At 45.5% G+C, this 18,686-nt stretch overlaps 2 protein-coding genes across 22 annotated transcripts in view; one reads left to right on the top strand and one right to left on the bottom strand.

The window, feature by feature from the left end:
• LOC139046763 (uncharacterized) overlaps nt 1–18,686 on the bottom strand; it is a 57,490-nt gene that overhangs the window by 33,699 nt on the left and 5,105 nt on the right. For 7 of the 20 annotated variants that reach the window (XR_011507530.1, XR_011507531.1, XR_011507542.1 and 4 more), the window contains exons 1-3: nt 11,208–12,089; nt 10,802–10,895; nt 8,981–9,268 (exon numbers count right to left, since the gene is read on the bottom strand). Coding sequence is in view for 6 of the 20 variants with exons in the window: in XM_070522609.1 (XP_070378710.1) it covers nt 8,981–9,010 (30 nt within the window). In the remaining 14 variants the exon portion in view is untranslated. Of the gene's footprint in view, nt 1–5,824; nt 5,934–8,980; nt 9,269–10,801; nt 10,896–11,207; nt 12,090–18,686 lie in introns of those variants that run through there. The other 13 variants (XR_011507541.1, XR_011507539.1, XR_011507533.1 and 10 more) reach the window with 7 other exon arrangements.
• LOC135896884 (medium-chain acyl-CoA ligase ACSF2, mitochondrial-like) overlaps nt 3,172–18,686 on the top strand; it is a 539,079-nt gene continuing 523,564 nt past the window's right edge. For both annotated transcript variants that reach the window (XM_070522596.1, XM_070522597.1), the window contains exon 1: nt 3,172–3,582. In XM_070522596.1, the coding sequence (XP_070378697.1) occupies nt 3,451–3,582 (132 nt within the window). In that variant the 5' untranslated portion in view covers nt 3,172–3,450. The remainder of the gene's footprint in view (nt 3,583–18,686) is intronic.

Here is an 18,686-nt window from a genome sequence, read left to right as displayed (position 1 = left end):
TAATAGAGAAGAAAACTCAACTAACAACTCCATGGAGGTAATAGCAGAAGTGTCAAAGTATGGAAGAAAATAAACGAAGCACTAAATCGGAAGTCAGTCGATACACAAACGGATACGTTGAACATTGATTGCACTTTTGTAGGTGGTACAGAACTTGCAGACCATTTTAACAATTTTTTTGTTAAAGTAGGATGCATAGATCACGACATTCAAGATACAATGCATGCCGCTTCATTAAGAGAATCTTTATTCCTAAAGCCTACTAGCATCCCTGAGATGATTACAACATTTCCATCCTTGAAGAATAGCCATAGTCGATACGTCGATGATTTAGAAATTAGGCCAATTAAGTACGTCGTAGACTTACTTGCAACTGCAGTAATGTACATTTTTAATATTTTCCTGTCAACCGGAGTTTTCCTGCGTAATATGCAGGTAGCGAGAGTAATAGTTCACAAAGGAGGTGACAAAAATAATATGGGCAATTATCGGCCAGTATCTATACTTCCTGTGCTATCAAAGGGACTCGAAAAAATTTTTAACTTTCATATCGATAATTTTTCGCAAAAACATAGCCTGCTAAACGACTGTCAACACGGGTTTAAGAAAAAGCGGTCTACGGAAACTGCTTTAAGTATACAGAAGAAGCTTATTCTAGAGAACACTGAAAAAAATTTTCTGACTTTAGGGTTATACTTAGACTTCAGCAAAGCCTTTGATAGGGTCAACCAGAAATTGCTGCTGATAAAGCTGGAAACATATGGCTTCCGAGGAATAACACTTGAACTTATCTGATCTTATTTAGAAAGCCGACGTCAGTTTGCTGAAATTATTGAGAACAGATCGCAGATAAAATCTTTGACAGCGGGTGTGCCCCAAGGTAGCATTCTTGGCCTGATACTTTTCCTGTATTACATTAGTGATATTGTACAAGTGAGCGATATGTGTAAATTTGTCCGTATGCAGATGATTGCTCTGTTTTCTTTACAGGTAAAGATTTAAAAGAAATAACACCTATAGCAAGCTCCGTTTGTTATGGACTTCGAGCATGGTCTAAGGCAAACGGCCTCATCCTCAATGAAACCAAAACAAAATGCGTTGTTTTTCATGCTCTGGGAAGTTTTACTACATTGTCAGATAATATTGTGTGGGGTCTGTATAAAATTAACATTACGTCATCCATAAAAACCCTAGGCATAATACTCACAGAGCATATGTCCTGGAATGAACACGTTAGTCATATTTGCTCAAAGGTATGAAAAGTTGTTGGTGTGTTAAATTGCAATTGAAGTGCATTACCTTTTCAAGTTAAGCGTCTCATTTATCATGCTCTTCTCCATCCACACCTCAGTTACTGTTCACTTATATAGGGTATCACTACAGCGCAAAATATTCAAATGCTGGAAATACTTCATGAGAAAGCAATTCGGGCGATAGCGAACGTTTGTTTTTTCGAGCATACGCAAGAGCTTTTCCAACAAAACAGAATAATCAGAGCCCGTGACATATATAAATTCAAAACATTACTAAGCTATAGAAATGCTATGCTGGGAAAACTCGATTCATTCCTAGCCCCGGCAACTCTACAACAAAATAGAAGTGCATATTCATATCGTCACCAGGCACCATGGCAGATCCCTTTTTCACATACTAAATATGGCTGCCAATGCCTTAAACATACACTACCTTCCCTACTTAACTATTTTAACCAACATGTTGATGTGTTATCTCTAAACATAACTAAAATATTGGATTTGTTCTTATAGATGTGTATTGTCAACTGCTCCAACAGTTCCGTAGAACTTGTCATATATTCTCATTTTGTTTATACGTTCACACTAGTAACTACTATTCCTAGAATCCAGGTTTCCACTGCAGTGATTGTGCCCGAACCACGTGGCAGGGTTTCGTGTTGTAAACTGGATGCTGCAAAGGGCGTCTTCACGTTTGTTAAAATTCAAGGATGTGACGACGCCCTGGGCTACGTTGCCGAGATGTCTGTCGCGAAAGCAACAGCCTATATGCAGATTTTTCTTTTTTTATGTTTTTTAACATAGATGCACATATATATTTGCAAGTATGTAAAATAATTTCTAAAAAAAAAGAACGTTTCCTGATGGTAACTTGTGTTTATTGTAAACTTCTGTGAAATTTGTTATATCTATATATGTATGTGTGTGTATGTATATATGTGTATATATGTATACATATATTGTTTTTGCATTCTTATTTATTTATTTATTTTACAATACTGCAGGCCATCGTCGGGCCCATGCAGGAGTGGTTACAACATGGAATACAGTACAAAAAAAAGAATAAACTTAAACTAGTGTATCCAAAACAAAGAGCATTAGCACACACAAAAATGAACATACTCAATAAATATATACACTGTTTAAATGAGCCGTCCGGGAAGCAGGCGAAACAGCGTTTACCATAAGAATGCATCTACAGAGGCTGCATATGAAATACAGGTAATATCACCATTCGAATTCCAGATTCTCAATACTGTCAATAATTGCGTTGGCAGATGGGCAATTTACGGCTCTAGAGGGTAGTATGTTCCAATGGGAAATGGCGTGTGGGAATAAAGAGTACTTGCGAGTGTTATTATGGCTGGGATGGTGTCGTATTGATTTATTATGGTTGGTTCAGGCAGAAAGTCTGAATGGCGCTTGAATGTATGTTACTTGTGGTACTCAATAGGAGCCGTGATAAAGTAAGCATAGAAATTTTAATCTGGAAATCATTCTACGTTGAGCCAGTGATTGAACGTTAGCCTTGACGCGCAGGTTTGTAATGCTCGTTTGACGTGAATATTGTGAATATATAAATCTCAATGCTAAGTTCTTTATGCGTTCTAGTTTCTCGGTTAAATACTTCTGGTGTGGGGCCCAAATAATGTCAGCATACTCTAAAGAGGGTCTAATGAGGGTTCTGTGTGCATTTAACACTAGGAGGTGTGTTTCTAACTTTTCTTCTCAAGAAATGTAGTTTACCTAGGGCCTTGTCATACATATTATTTATATGAGTTTCCCAATCTAATTTCATTGTAGGAGTGACCCCGAGATATGTGACCTCCTCGTATTTTCTTAGTGATATATTGTTTATTGTGTATGTAAACTGAAGCGCATTTTTCTTGTGAGTGAAGGAGATACGGGTAGTTTTTGATGCATTCAGTTTCATCCCCCTGTAAGGGGGGTTTATTCGGCTCGTAGAGCAGCAGCGACAAACTCAGCACCAGCAGGTAGGGCGCAGCCAGTGAACGAACTGGGTACGTGCCACGCGGTGGCAACGGGGCTTTTCAGCCTGCCGATCTTCTTCGTCACAATCCCCCCCGGAATTGAAGAGTAGCCATCCTGGCAACCTAGGAAGAGGTGGGCGGATCGTAATACTGCTTCAGCCGGTCAATGTGCACAGTCTCTCGCCCCCGACGACGCAGATCGGAAGATGGCGATACGGGTTCGACCACGTAGTTCATTGGTGATGTTTGTGCAACTACGCGGTAGGGCCCGTGGTACTTCGGGAGGAGCTTGGACGAAAAGCCAGGAGCAGCAACAGGCGGGACCCAAAGCCACACGAGTGAGTCGACGGGAAAGGGGTGAGGGGGAGGATTGAGGTCATGGCATTCTTTTTGGCGGCACTGTTGAGCAGACGTCAACGAACGGGCCAGTTGGTGGCATTTCTCGGCGTGCTGAGCAACCGTAGAAACAGGTGAGCATTCAGCAGGGTCCAGCCGGTACGGGAGAACTGTATCAATGGTGCTGGAGGGATGGCGGCCGGCCGTAAAGCAGAAAAAATGGTGAGAATCCGGTGGTGGCTTGAGAGGCAGTGTTATATGCGTAAGTGACGAACGGAAGTACAAGGTCCCAGTTGGAGTGGTCAGATGCAACATAAATTGATAGCATGTCACCAAGAGTTCTGTTGAATCGTTCTGTTAAGCCATTGGTCTGTGGATGATAAGCAGTAGTAGTGCGGTGAATAATTTGGCATTCAGATAAGAGTGACTGCAGGACATCTGAGAGGAATACGCAGCCCCGATCGCTCAACAGTTCACATGGTGTGCCATGGCGGAGAACGAAGTTGTTTATAATGAACGAGGCGATGTTTTTTGCTGATGCGGCAGGCAAGGTGGCGGTTTCAGCATACCGTGTCAAATGATCTACGGCGACAACAATCCACCGGTTGCCCGCGCCAGTAGATGGAAGAGGCCCATAGATATCAATGCCGACACGGTCAAATGGCTGAGCTGGGCAGGGAAGTGGTTGGAGAGATGTGGTGGAGAGATGCGGGACACATTGGCATTGCTGGCAGGCAATGCAGGAGCGTAAATATTTGTGGACGAAGGTGTACATCCCTCGCTAATAATATTGTAGGCAAAGCCGTGTGCAAGTTTTTGACACTCCGCCGTGACCACACTGTGGGTCAGAATGAAAAGCGGAGCAGAACTCTTGTCGTAGGTGGCGAGGCACTACTAAAAGCCATTTGCAGCCCTCATTGTGGTAGTTGCGGCGGTATAAAAGTCCATCCTGGATTGTGAAATGCTGCACCTGTCGGCGTAGCGCTCGAGGTGCCGAAGTTGCCGGAGGATTTGACAAAAAGTCGAACACCATGACGATCCATGGGTCTTTTTGTTGCTCCGATGCCATGTCCAGGATGTCAAGTGGTGAGATGTCATGTCTGTCGGTAGTGCTGCTGTCTGAAGTCACTGGAAAGCGCGAGAGGGCATCGGCGTCAGCGTGTTTGCGTCCAGAGCGATAAACGACACGGATATCATATTCCTGGATTCGGAGGGCCCACCAAGCGAGGCGGCCCGACGGGTCTTTTAGGTTGGACAACCAGCTAAGAGCGTGATAATCCGTCACCACATCAAAGCATCGACCGTAGACATATGGACGAAATTTTTGAAGAGCCCATACGATAGCCAGGCACTCTTTTTCTGTTACTGAGTAATTGGCCTCAGGTTTCGTGAGGGCACGACTGGCATAGGTGACTACGTATTCGGCATTAGTGTTCTTGCGTTGTGCGAGCACGGCACCAAGGCCGACACCACTGGCGTCAGTGTGAAGTTCTGTAGGTGCGCTGGGATCAAAATGCTGCAAGATTGGCGGAGACATGAGTAGGTGATTGTGACGAAGAAGATCGGCAGGCTGAAAAGCCCCGTTGCCATCGCGTGGCACGTACCCAGCACCTCCACCAATTGTAAAGGGGGTTTATTCGGCTCGTAGAGCAGCAGCGACAAACTCAGCACCAGCAGGTAGGGCGCAGCCAGCGAACGAACTGGGTACGTGCCATGCGATGGCAACGGGACTTTTCAGCCTGCCGATCTTCTTCGTCACACCACAAATGTTGCACCAATTTTGTACAGCAGCTAACGAATCATTTAGTTTTACCTGATCCTCTCTGGTATTTGTAGCCAGGCCAGCAGCTGGGCGAACAACAACTTTATTGCGGTTGCGCAAGTTACATATATAGTGAAGCCTACGTGACGTAACAGATCACGGGATCACTGGTGCGTCCCCAAATTCACAGTTCTTCGCTAACACACGCAGTTCTGTTAGCCACTCGTTAAACATCTCGCCTTCTTTTTGGTTCCTTGAACCGAAACGGAATTCTTGGAATGTTAAGTTCGTTGCAGGCTTGTAATGATCCTCAAATTTCTTAATCAGAACTTCAACGTCATTCCTGTCTTCCGCTTCATCGAACTTGAAGGTACTGTACGACTTCCTAGCCTCTTCGCCTATGGTAACTAGCAACGTGGCTGCTTGAACGTCTTTTGGCTGCTTGTTCAATTGCGTAACAATGGAAAACAGCAGAAACTCACTTTTCCAAGTTTTCCAGGCAATCCAAGGGTCGTGCGACGGATCCATAGGCTTCGGGGGCGGTAGTAGCGTGGACGCCATCGACATATTGGCTGGGTTTCGCTGCCACCGCTGCTACCATGTAGCCAGGCCAGCAGTTGGGCGAGCAACAACTTTATTGCGGTTGCGCAAGTTACATATATAGTGAAGCCTACGTGAGGTAACAGATCACGGGATTACTGGTGCGCCGTGACGACTGCAGATTCAGCCGTGCTACAGTATTCACTGTTGTGTACACTACGCGTTAATCGGCGAATAGGCACATTTGAATAGGCGGCTGAGCGCATGAACGAATATCATTGATGTAGATCAGAAATAGGAGGGGCGCAAGAACCGAGCGTTGTGGAACACCAGAAAAAAAACGTTGATGTAATCAGATGTAATATCATTCACAGCTACGCATTGCTTTCGGTTTTCGAGATAGTTCTTGATCCACGATACTGTTTTCTCGTGTACACCAATGGCAATTAGTTTAGTAATAAGATCTGGATGAGGAATAACATCAAAGGCCTTTGAAATATCTAAGAAAATGGCATCTATTTGGCTTCTGTTATTTATTGATGTAGCTACATCATGGGTTAACTCAGCTGAGTAATAGTACTTAGACTTGAACAGAATCCATGTTGCCGGCTGTATTGTAGGTTATTATTCTCTAAGTGCAATATTATGGCCTTATAAATAATATGTTCGAACAATTTACTGGATGTACATGTTAATGAAACAGGTCTATAGTTACGTCGAGTTTAGAGCCAGATTTGTGCACAGGTATTACTTTGGCCCTTCGCCAGTCATCAGGTATCACTGAAGTTTCCAAAGATTGCCTGTAAATTACGTGTAAGTATTTTGACGTCCAAACTGCATGTTTTTGCAAAAAAGCATTTGATATAAGATCAGAGCCACAGGGATTCTTTACATCCAGTTTTTGTAAGAGTAAAAAAATTCCTTGTTGGTCAATATCTATTTCAGGCATTGGATTCTCGAACTGATACTGTGGAGAGGGACCGTTAAAGGTAGTTCTGTTAAATACAGATTGAAAAAATTCATTAAATTTGCTTGCTATGACGTCAGGTTGAACAACTGTCTCGTTCGAAACAGTAATCTGCGATACGGTGTGCCGCTCCCTCGATAGGTAGCGCCAGAATTTTTGTGGTTTATTCGTCAGGTAAGAAGGCAGAGTAACAGTGAAAAAACGCTCCTTGGCCATATGGATCTTATATTGTAGTAAGCGTATGAGATCTTGAAGGTCACGTGTGGTTTTCTTTCTGCGCTTCCTCTTAATTTTTCGTTTTAAATGTATTACTTCGCGCGATACCCAAGGATGTTCTCTGTTCACTCGTTTCTTTCTGGAGGGAATGTAGTTTTCTTCACAAAAGTGCACAATATGCTAAAAACATAACCATAATTAATTTACGTCATGAAGTAATGAAAACTGCAGAAAGCAGGCGTTTAAATATTCTGAGATAGCATTGTCATCCGCTCTTGAGTAATCCCTGATAACAGCAATCGATGGCTTAACGCGTTCACGGTTTCCTAAAATTGGACAGGAGAATACGATCATTTTATGGTCCGAAATGCTATTTTCAACGTTTAATGTGTTATTTTGAAATAGACTGCTTACGAACATCAGATTAAGCACAGAACATGACGGACCAGCTATTCTAGTTGGTTCGGAAACTAGCTGGTCTAAAGAAAAGGTAAATGACATGAACAACAGAGATTCAGCACTTTTTGCGTCACAGCTGTTGTGCGAAAGATTAGACCAGTTGATTCCTGGTAAATTGAAATCACCTGTGATGATAATATTGGAACGTGAATTAGTGTGTTGTGCAATGTAATTGTGCATAATGTCTAGGTATACAGGGGGCGCATTCGGAGGTCGATATAGGCCACCCAGAAATATGCTTTTTCCATTAAATGTAAGTTTACACCATACGCTTTCATGGTCAGGTATGCTGTTTAAAACTGTGAATTTTATGTTAGATTTAATTGCGACAGCAACACCTCCCCCCCCGCGATTCTCTGTCTTTCCGTATGAGCCGATAAGGCGGAAACACTTCGGAATCCTGGACGCTTTCGTGAAGCCAGGTTTCCGTGATGACTATAACGTGTGGGTGATGGGCTGCAACTATGCTTTCAGGTAGGCTGAAGTTATTGACTACGCTGCGCGCATTCAGTGATAACACTCTGATACATTTCGTACATTGTTGTCACGTGCAATCGCGAGCTGCTGAGCCAGCATGTGCAGAAGTTATCGCTTTAGATAGTTCAATTCTTCTGTCCTCACACTCATTCCATATGAAGGTTTTGCCATTTATTTTTAGTTTATCAAATGCCAGAGATACCTTTGCCCCTTTCGCCTTGTCACTTACTGCAGAATGCCATAATTTAGCAAGTGTGTCGCGTACTTTCTTTGAGAAATCTTCGGATATTGAAATCTGGGTGTTTTTCAGCTAGAAGCAGCTGGATAATATTTTGTTTTTCTCAGCGAAGTTGAATAGCCTGATAATAACGGGGCGTGCCCTTTGGCTTTGCTTTGTACCAATTTTGTGAAGTCGTTCTATTGAGTTAACTTCTATTCCTAGGATCTTCCTAAATATACCGTCTCGCACTTCTTCTTCAAGTGTTTTAACATCTTCAGCAGAGCTCTCTCTTAATCCATAAATTACTAGGTTATTTCGCCTACTTCTATTTTCTAGATCATCGACCTTCGATGCCAGAAATTCTACTTGCGTCATGGTAGATTTACAAGATTCCTCGCAGTGTACTATCTTGTCTTCGCATTCTTTCCATAATCCCCTTTCATTCTCAATAACTGTCATTCTTTCTTGCAAATCTGCAACTATTGTCTCCACGTGCTTGATATTTGTAGACAGTTGTTTCAGTGTTTTGTTCGTTTCCTTTTGTTCTCTTAGAATGCGTTTCATTAGTTCCCGCTGCGAACATTCATCTGAATGAGAGTCAGGACCTGGATTTTGTTCAACGTCTCCGAATGTTAGTAACATTAAGCAGACAACATTAAAACAATCTTGCAAAATAGCAACACAGCATTGTGGACTTTGGAGCACCATTAACGTTACGTCATTGTCTCTAGTTGAAGAGACTAAATGCTGGTCACTAACCTGTGCGATCAGAAAAAATTCGATCAGCATCCGTACTCGTTCAGTGCTTCCAAGTCCACTGAAGGTAACGTCGAAAAGGCTGCTGCTTTTATCCGGGTGCCATGGTGTCTCTGTCGACGTCACCGTGCTGGTCAGGTGGTCCCAGTGCAGTGCACGTGGTACAGCTTCCTGCGACTTGTTTCGTCCGATGAAGCCAGCAGGGCAGACAGCCAGAGGTAGCAGTAGATAGGCCTGATGCAGCGCATGCTCAGACCCTGCGTCGACGAATCCGGTCCTCGACAGCACGATCTGTGCGATCAGAAAAAATTTGATCAGCATCCGCGCTCGTTTGGTGCTTCCAAGTCCACTATGATATATGCAACTGAGCCTGTGTTAAATAATAATATGCAAGATAACAGATTATAATTGTATACTGGGAGTCATTTGACACAACTGTATTACAACTAGTTTCCATGTAATAACATGAAAATTTCTATATGTATTTGCGCTTAAAAACTCTTATATCCACACTTTATCCGTAATTGTATTGCTACACCAGCTGCTTCCGTGCCTGTCTGGGAGACCGGAACTTTGTCAAGCCGAAGAGAATTCGGCTTTTTTTCCGGCTCTCCCTTTTTCACCTTGTATCCAGTGGTGAAAATAAAAATTATGATGATGATGATGATGTAGCAGAATATGTTCACAGAAGTGAAATGCCACTGTACTGAATTTTGTTAAACTGAAAGGCATTTGCATTGGGTTGAATGGCGTTTCGATGGGGGATATAAAAAAGTTCGTACAGCTGAATAATTTGTTCAAGTGACGTTCAAGTGGTAGTTTACTGTATATTGGTTTTCTTGGATAAAAAATTTACTTGGAAACAGTGCCTTGTATGTCCTCATTTTTTCTTAAACATTGCTCGATGAACAAGAGGTGCAAAAAGACACCTTTCTATTTTGTCTCTTCTGACCTAACTGGCATTTGGCAAATACCTCTTGCGTGCGGGAGAAAGTAAGGAGGGGGAGGGGGGGGGGGTATATTGGAAAAAGTTTGGCAGTGTTTGGCTCCTCCTGGGGTGGTGTTAGAGGTGTGTATGAACCACTGCTTAGATAAATCGAACTCAGTACCTTTTTCTCAGTACAAGCATTCGTGAATGTTAACTTGTTATTCCAGTAGTTTAAAAATGCCTGCATAGGCCCTATATCACAATATGTCCCAAGCCTCCTATATTTTTTTTTATTTAAAAGGACTTGAAAGAATTCGAACTTCACTGTTAATGAAAAGAATGTTACAACTTTCAATAGCAAGGGATTGCTGTTATCAAGACTCCACAAAATGATGCAAAAAGAGCTGTTCTGCCATGAACAATTTTCAATATTGTAATTCTGAGAAGCGGTTATTAAGTCTTGAGGAGAAAGTTTGTTGAATGTATGTTCCAGCTTGTAAACCGCGCTTAAACTATTTGAGGGCGGTAAGATTTTTTATTGTTTAATATCAAGAGTTGACGAACAGCCACAGTTCAGCAATGTCATGTGTTTTCTCATTTTGAAGAGCAAAAATTATTTCAACATATCTGAGCTATCAACCCTACAATGGTCATGACATTAGCCATTAATCAAGTGGGGGACAAAGATTACAATTTTTATCCTGTGTACATTTAGTTGGTCTAATAGGGCGATGGTTCATCTCAATATCCCCACTCACCAGAGGGCTACAGGATTGGGGCACCGCCTGGGCATATGTAGGAATAAAATTAAGGCACCGACTATGTGGGCAATGAAGCTATGAAGCAATGAAGGGATGGTCAGAACATATGCAGTAAGCATTATCATGGTACCACACCTATTGGTGCTGCTGCTGCCTTGCCCGCTGAAGAGGGGCAATCCAGTGGTGATTTTTGTAGACAGTGCCATCGACATCATGATGATTGAAAAGTCTGAAATGGTATCATTGTGTACATTATTCACATAGCCCAGTGGGTCACTGGACAAACTATGACTGTTTCCCAAACAGAAGATAAATCAGTCCATGCTTGCATGGAGGAAAAATTGCACAAGCTTAGCAAGAGTCAATGACAAGAATGCAGGAAAGTGAAACACTGTGGCAACAACAAGGCAAAGAAAAAGAACTGCATGAAGCACAGAGATCTAAGCATCGTGCCAGTGCTGCTAGAGGATTGCTCACTCAATATGAAAGTTCAGTTCCAATCATGCATACTAGCTCTTGGTTTAGCTTAAGGATTGCTTACCTCAACAAAATAATGCCTCTTGTCACTCTCAGTTGTCCCCATGAGTTTAAAGCAGTCTTTCACAACCTAGGCTGAGAACACTCCCAAGAAATGTTGTATCCTGTACACAAGCCATGCAAGTTCCTGTAATATTTGAAGGATCCACATCTCACAGTATAACACAAGGTTGTGAAGAAGACAAAGGCATATTGAAATGAGCATGACAGCTCAATGCCTACTGGCAAAGGCTTTGCAAAATTTTTACAGCAATAATGCATTGTGGTGCCTCAGAACCACTGGGATTAGCAAGATTCCACTGTAACTGGAATGAGAAAATACTGTGTTCTAATTGACTTACAGTGCGGTGTTAAGCACGACAGCAGCACTGCATTAAAGCATCAATGTTCTAATCGATTTTCCTCAAACATGTTATGGTACGACTTTTAGTGACTAAGCAGCATTTGTACAAAGGCACCAAGCTGGTTTGCTTCAAGAAGTGTCTTCTGATCTATACTTTGAGCAAAAATGTTGCACTTATTGCTGGTTCTTTGGCATGCAAGTCTTAAAAAAAAATGGGATTAGCATGCATCTTACTCAGTAACAGAAACTTAGCAAGTGTACCTACTTGGCTTGGACCTTCAGGGTTACAGATACATGGGCATTGACATGTACAGTCAAAGACATAAGAAAGTGCCTGGGACCTCCAAAATCGTTCGTAATACTGGTCACTTCGTTGTAAAGATTGTACACCACACCGCCGCTAACAATTGAGCAGGCTGGACATGTTAAAGAAGAGAGAACCCTTATTCTATGAATTAAGGGGCACTTAGTGAAATAGGTCACTAGTATTTTTGTTTATAGTTTGTGTGGCTGAATGTGCGACTAACATGTCACTAACCTTGCTCAAGTTTGATGTTATTGACGCATGCGCAGCAGGAGTTGAACGACAATGACTCGCCTTCCCTTTCTTCTTTTACTCTCTTTATGCCCATTGCGAATTGTATATATTTGTGCACACTTCAATAAAGGTGTTGTCGGCAGTCAGCGCTCGTTCTGTGTCCTTCCTTGTCCGTGTTTTTTGGTGCTGTTTTAAATATGAAACATCTTCAGTGGCTTTCTTGATGACCGACGCCGGAGTTCTACGGCAGACATCCGTTATCCTTGCCTTGAACTAATCTGACTCTATCTCAATTACGTAAGCAAGATCATTCACATAAATAACCCCAAAGAAAGAAATCGAGTGGAGAGAGGTCACATGACCTAGCGGGCCAATTCACAGGCCTGTGCCTTCCAATCTATTGCGCATTGAAAGTCGCATCCAGCCAGTTTCGTGCTTGGCTGCTGTTAGGCCGCTCATCGTCGAACAGGCAGAATTGACGGCGTAGGGCTGCATGATTGTTTTGTATATACTTTTGCAGTGCCGCGAGTTGCCAATGCGTTTTGTGAATGGCGAAGCGTCCACCCCCCAGCGCCTCAGGCGGCAATCGTTTCTGTGGTTGAGGGGTCGGACGGCCCGCGTGGTGTTGGGTGACGAGCCGAGGCGCGCGCCGCCGCGGGGGGCGCGGCGCAGAGGAAAACGGACTCGGAGAAAATGCTTTTACGCGGGCTTTGTTGACATTCCGCCGATGGTCATAATAGGGCCACGCGGACAAAGCTCGAGCGGACAAAGGTTGTATACGCGACGTTGTGGCGCCGGCTCTTGAGTCCCCTGCTAATTAGAGACGCAGCTGCCAGCAAGGTTGACCACGTCTGGCGCGTACGGAGCGGGGGGTTCACCCCCCTACGCATTCGGACGGCAGCCACGTGCATCTTGTTTTGAGCGCTGGGGAGAGCCCGCTTTGTGTCGTGTTACAGCATGCAGTGCGCGCCGTAGAGAGGGGCGCGGCGTCGTTTGAAGAGCACCCGAGTCCGGATGCCGCCAGCGGTAATTAGTTTTCTACCAGGAAAAACCTTGAGGGGGGGACTACGGTACGCGGTGTTGGGACACCAGCGCCCGAGCCACCCTTGCTGGCTAGAAACGCCGCTGAGGTGCGAGATGGCCTCAATAAATCATGCAGGCCTGGCGTGTTTGACGAGGCCGTCACTGACCACGTGGAAATAGGAGGGGGAGAAGAAGATGTGGGAAGAGGGAAAACAGGGTAGTTTTCCAATAGACTCACTTATGAGAGTAAGCCCATCCCTTTGGGTCGTGGCTTAAGAAACTGTCAACTCTCATTGGCAATTGCTTCCGTGGGATGGGCTAACGACCCTGCCGCCCTTTTTCTTTGTCTCTTTCCCCTATAACAACCGAGACGAGGTGCTTGTTCCTCAGTCTAGGCTGTAATCACTAAACCTGATAGAACAGTAAGACTCCGTACGATGCAACGCTAGTCTGGGCCGTAACCACTTAGTGGTAGAACAGTGAGACTCGGTTGGTCGTATGTAGTGACAGTTGTCCTAGGCTCTAACTTAAGAGAAAGTAGAAGAGTAAGGCGCTGTTTACCTATGTGTTTTGCATCAGTGTTCTTTTGCTAACTCTGTATTTGACTGTGTAAATATTTCCGTTGCAATATATCTTCAAGTTTTGTTACCTCCAACCTGCCTCCTGCTTCATCAACGCCGATAAACACCTTGAAGAGACTTTGGTCGACTTCAAGGAGAAAAGAACAATCAGCAAAAACTTAACTGGCGCAGTCGGCAGGATCGGCGAGCTCTACAACATCGAATCCTGGACCAGTGGTGAAGGGATCAAGTCATCCAACGAGCACCTCCTGCACCTTTGAGAAGATTCCACAGCAGCCAAGCCCGGCACCGTGGAGGAGATCCGAAAACGACAGTGCATTCAGCAAAGGGTGAGCAGGATTTCTTGCGTCTTTCTCAAGTTGGCATGGCAGTTGATGTGTAGAGCAAATGGTGAGGACACGCAGGGGCGCAGAGACAATGGAGTCTAATGGAGTTGAGGGTGCGACGGTGGCGGAAATGGATCGGAATCGGGAGTTATCAAATGACGATAGGCTAAATTCCGATAAGTCAAATGAAATGAGAGAACCCAGTCAGAGCCAGGAATTTTCGCAGCAGGCATCTCAGCCTTTGCAAATTCCGAATGATACAAGAACGCTTGAGCTTGAAATTCAAAGGCTCAATGCTCAGACTACCTGTATACAGCTTCAGATTGAGTACGAAAGGCTGTTGCAGGCAAGGACGAATGCTGAACGTCTCAATGGCGCATCGTCCAGCGCTGAGTCGGAGCGGGGCGATCGGAGGCGAATGGGCTTTGACTCCGTCGAGCAATGCGCAAAAGTGCTGAAAGGGTTCCGCCTGCCGTGTGACGCGGATGTACCCTTATGGTTTGAGGAGGTAGAAAGACTTTTTGCTACTTACGGGGTACCGTATGAGAGTCGCGTGCATTTAGTCATGCCAGCTCTAACTGAGCGCGTTCGCTACCTACTGCGTAACCTCAACCAGGAAGAGAGTACAGATTACGAGTCAGTTAAACAGGCAGTGCTGATGGAACTGAAGCTTTCTCCAGCAGAGTATCTGCAAAGGTTTGAGAGAGCAGTGAAGCGGAAGGAGGAAACGTGGTCACAGTTCGCGTCGCGAGTGAAAACGTATTTCTCCTACTACCTTCAAGTAAGAGAAGCCGACACTGTAGAAGTGATGGCAGAACTCATGGTTGCGGATCGTATAAAAGCGGGCCTTAGTATAGAGGGTCTTGAATACGTGATGCTACGAGAAGGCGAGGGATGGCTTAAGCCACCTGAGATTGCCAAAGTACTACAAACTTTGGAACAAGCCAAAGGCAAAGGATACGCCTCAAAGTCATCAGTGGCAGAGATGGGGCAAAAGCAGACGCGCGTAGCGAAAAGCGCCCTCAGGTGCCACGTATGTCACAGCTCAGGCCATTTCGCTAAGGATTGCCCGATGTCTAGTGACAAGGAAAATCAGCCAAAGAAGGCTATCGAGCCAAGGCAGAGGGCACAAAGGGTGTCGATAGCCCACGAGACGGGAAGTGAGATACCGAATGGAGTCCTCACTGCAAAGGTAGAGGCCTTGAAACACAAAGGCGAAGGCATGACTAACCTGCAGTTGATCCCTATCTCATGCGGAAACGTATCCACAGATGCGATTCTAGATACGGGAAGTGAAATAACTGTCATACGCGAGAGTCTCCTTCCGAAAAGTATCGTGGAGCCATCAGGCACAATAAGATTGGTGTCTGCATTTGGTAAAACTATCGAGGCAAAGCTAGCAACGTTGCCGGTAAAGTTAAATAGCCCGCAAATGGCGGCGGAGCCCCAGAACATTGACCTACTCTGCGCGTTGACTAATGAGCTCGTCGAGGGCACGGATTGTTTGTTGACCAAGGAAGATTGGGAACATTTATTCAAGGCCAGCAGCTCTCTGGAATCCATTGTAGCACCGGCCGAGCCTGCTCAGAGGATAGAGCGATCAAATGAGAAAGCCGAGGCAGTAGCCTGCAATGTTACTTTGGAGGAGGAAGGTGTTTCTGGAGAAGTTGAGCTAATTGATGAAGAGAGGGATGCGTCAATAAGCCAGAGAGAAGAGTTCCGCAGATTGCAGCTAGCTGACGCTACCTTAAAGAAAGGTTGGGAAGATGCTCGGAGTGGGAAATCCGGCATGTTCGTCTCTGATGGACTCTTACACCACTGGGACTCAATAGTAGGCACCCGAGTGAGACAACTAGTCGTTCCCAAAGACAAGCGCAGTGAGGTGATGCGTTTAGCTCATGAGTCACTATGCGGAGGGCACCTAGGGCCAAGGAAAACTAAAGTGCGTATTAGGTGTAATTTTTTTTGGCCTGGCATGGAGAAGGAGGTATTAGAGCATTGTCGTTCATGCCATGATTGTCAAATTCGCTCTGACAGGCGTCGCACGGACAGAGTATCTATAACTCCTCCCACTAGGCCAAATCACCCTTTTCAAATTGTCAATGCAGACATCATTGGACCCTTAGACAGACCGTCAGCGAAAGGTCATAGGTACGCGCTATGCTTGGTGAACATGTGCACAGAGTGGCCAGAGGTTGTCCCACTGCGCTCTTTGACAGCTAAGGCGACTTGCGACGCGTTGATTGAAATTTTCAGTCGCACTGGCGTTCCGGAAATGATCTGTTCCGACCAGGGCACTAATTTCAAATCACAGCTCACACAGTCGATGCTCGAGAAATTAGGTTGCGCACCAAGATTCTCAACCCCAGAACACGAAGAGAAAATAGCTGCAATTAAGAATGTGGCGACACCACGCACTAAAAAGGAGCTACGCAGCCTGCTAGGACTGTGCGGCTACTATCGCGAGTGCGTCCGAGAATGTGCAGAGGTGGCGAGCCCGCTCACGCGGTTAACAAAGAAGGGGGTACCCAATAGCATACCCTGGTCAGAGGAAGCTCAGACGGCGTTTAAGACACTGAAACAGTCCCTGTGCGAGGCCGTGGCGCTCAGCACTCCAGACCCATCTGAGCCCTACTGGCTTTTCACAGACGCGTCAGCTACGGCGGCGGGCGCTTGTTTGGCGCAAATGACAGCCGAGGGAAAGGAGGGGCCTATTGCCTTTGCCAGCCACCGCTTCACGCCGACTCAGACGCGATGGTCGACAATTGAGAGGGAAGCGTTTGCTATTATATGGGCCTTAAAGAAGTTTGACTACTGGCTTTTTGGTGCCGAGATAAACGTTGTTTCCGACCACAATCCATTGTCGTACCTTACAACTTCGACTCCACACGGGGCAAAATTGACAAGATGGGCGCTGGCTTTACAGCGATATCACGTGTCAGTGCGACATCGGAAGGGTGTCAGTAATGGTAACGCGGATGCTTTGTCCAGGCTTCACAACAGCTCATGGAAGCCAGCGTAATACTATACTGCCATGCCAACTGGATGGGCGTGAATGTTCCTGCTCACTTGGCGCTGTATATTGCGGACTTTGTGAGTGCCGATTCAAGACCCAGAGACACTAGAGTGCTCTTACAGTTTGGAACTGCAATCGTGTGCTTAATAGTTTGATGACATGTACTGTGTATTTCTTTTTACTCTCTTCTTGCTTTGTTATTTGAAAGTGTTTGTTGTTGTGATGTAATTAGGCTAGGGTGTGATTAGAATGTTCATTACGTAATCGCGGCAGTGATTTATCGTATCACTGAGCGAAAATCAGCCCAGTATACTCTTTAGGGGGAACGTGTTAGGCCGCTCATCGTCGAACAGGCAGAATTGACGGCGTAGGGCTGCATGATTGTTTTGTATATACTTTTGCAGTGCCGCGAGTTGCCAATGCGTTTTGTGAATGGCGAAGCGTCCACCCCCCAGCGCCTCAGGCGGCAATCGTTTCTGTGGTTGAGGGGTCGGACGGCCCGCGTGGTGTTGGGTGACGAGCCGAGGCGCGCGCCGCCGCGGGGGGCGCGGCGCAGAGGAAAACGGACTCGGAGAAAATGCTTTTACGCGGGCTTTGTTGACATTCCGCCGATGGTCATAATAGGGCCACGCGGACAAAGCTCGAGCGGACAAAGGTTGTATACGCGACGTTGTGGCGCCGGCTCTTGAGTCCCCTGCTAATTAGAGACGCAGCTGCCAGCAAGGTTGACCACGTCTGGCGCGTACGGAGCGGGGGGTTCACCCCCCTACGCATTCGGACGGCAGCCACGTGCATCTTGTTTTGAGCGCTGGGGAGAGCCCGCTTTGTGTCGTGTTACAGCATGCAGTGCGCGCCGTAGAGAGGGGCGCGGCGTCGTTTGAAGAGCACCCGAGTCCGGATGCCGCCAGCGGTAATTAGTTTTCTACCAGGAAAAACCTTGAGGGGGGGACTACGGTACGCGGTGTTGGGACACCAGCGCCCGAGCCACCCTTGCTGGCTAGAAACGCCGCTGAGGTGCGAGATGGCCTCAATAAATCATGCAGGCCTGGCGTGTTTGACGAGGCCGTCACTGACCACGTGGAAATAGGAGGGGGAGAAGAAGATGTGGGAAGAGGGAAAACAGGGTAGTTTTCCAATAGACTCACTTATGAGAGTAAGCCCATCCCTTTGGGTCGTGGCTTAAGAAACTGTCAACTCTCATTGGCAATTGCTTCCGTGGGATGGGCTAACGACCCTGCCGCCCTTTTTCTTTGTCTCTTTCCCCTATAACAACCGAGACGAGGTGCTTGTTCCTCAGTCTAGGCTGTAATCACTAAACCTGATAGAACAGTAAGACTCCGTACGATGCAACGCTAGTCTGGGCCGTAACCACTTAGTGGTAGAACAGTGAGACTCGGTTGGTCGTATGTAGTGACAGTTGTCCTAGGCTCTAACTTAAGAGAAAGTAGAAGAGTAAGGCGCTGTTTACCTATGTGTTTTGCATCAGTGTTCTTTTGCTAACTCTGTATTTGACTGTGTAAATATTTCCGTTGCAATATATCTTCAAGTTTTGTTACCTCCAACCTGCCTCCTGCTTCATCAACGCCGATAAACACCTTGAAGAGACTTTGGTCGACTTCAAGGAGAAAAGAACAATCAGCAAAAACTTAACTGCTG

Source organism: Dermacentor albipictus, chromosome 7 (assembly GCF_038994185.2).
Source record: "Dermacentor albipictus isolate Rhodes 1998 colony chromosome 7, USDA_Dalb.pri_finalv2, whole genome shotgun sequence".
Taxonomy (NCBI): domain Eukaryota; kingdom Metazoa; phylum Arthropoda; class Arachnida; order Ixodida; family Ixodidae; genus Dermacentor; species Dermacentor albipictus.
This window is presented reverse-complemented; position numbering and strand designations above follow the sequence as displayed.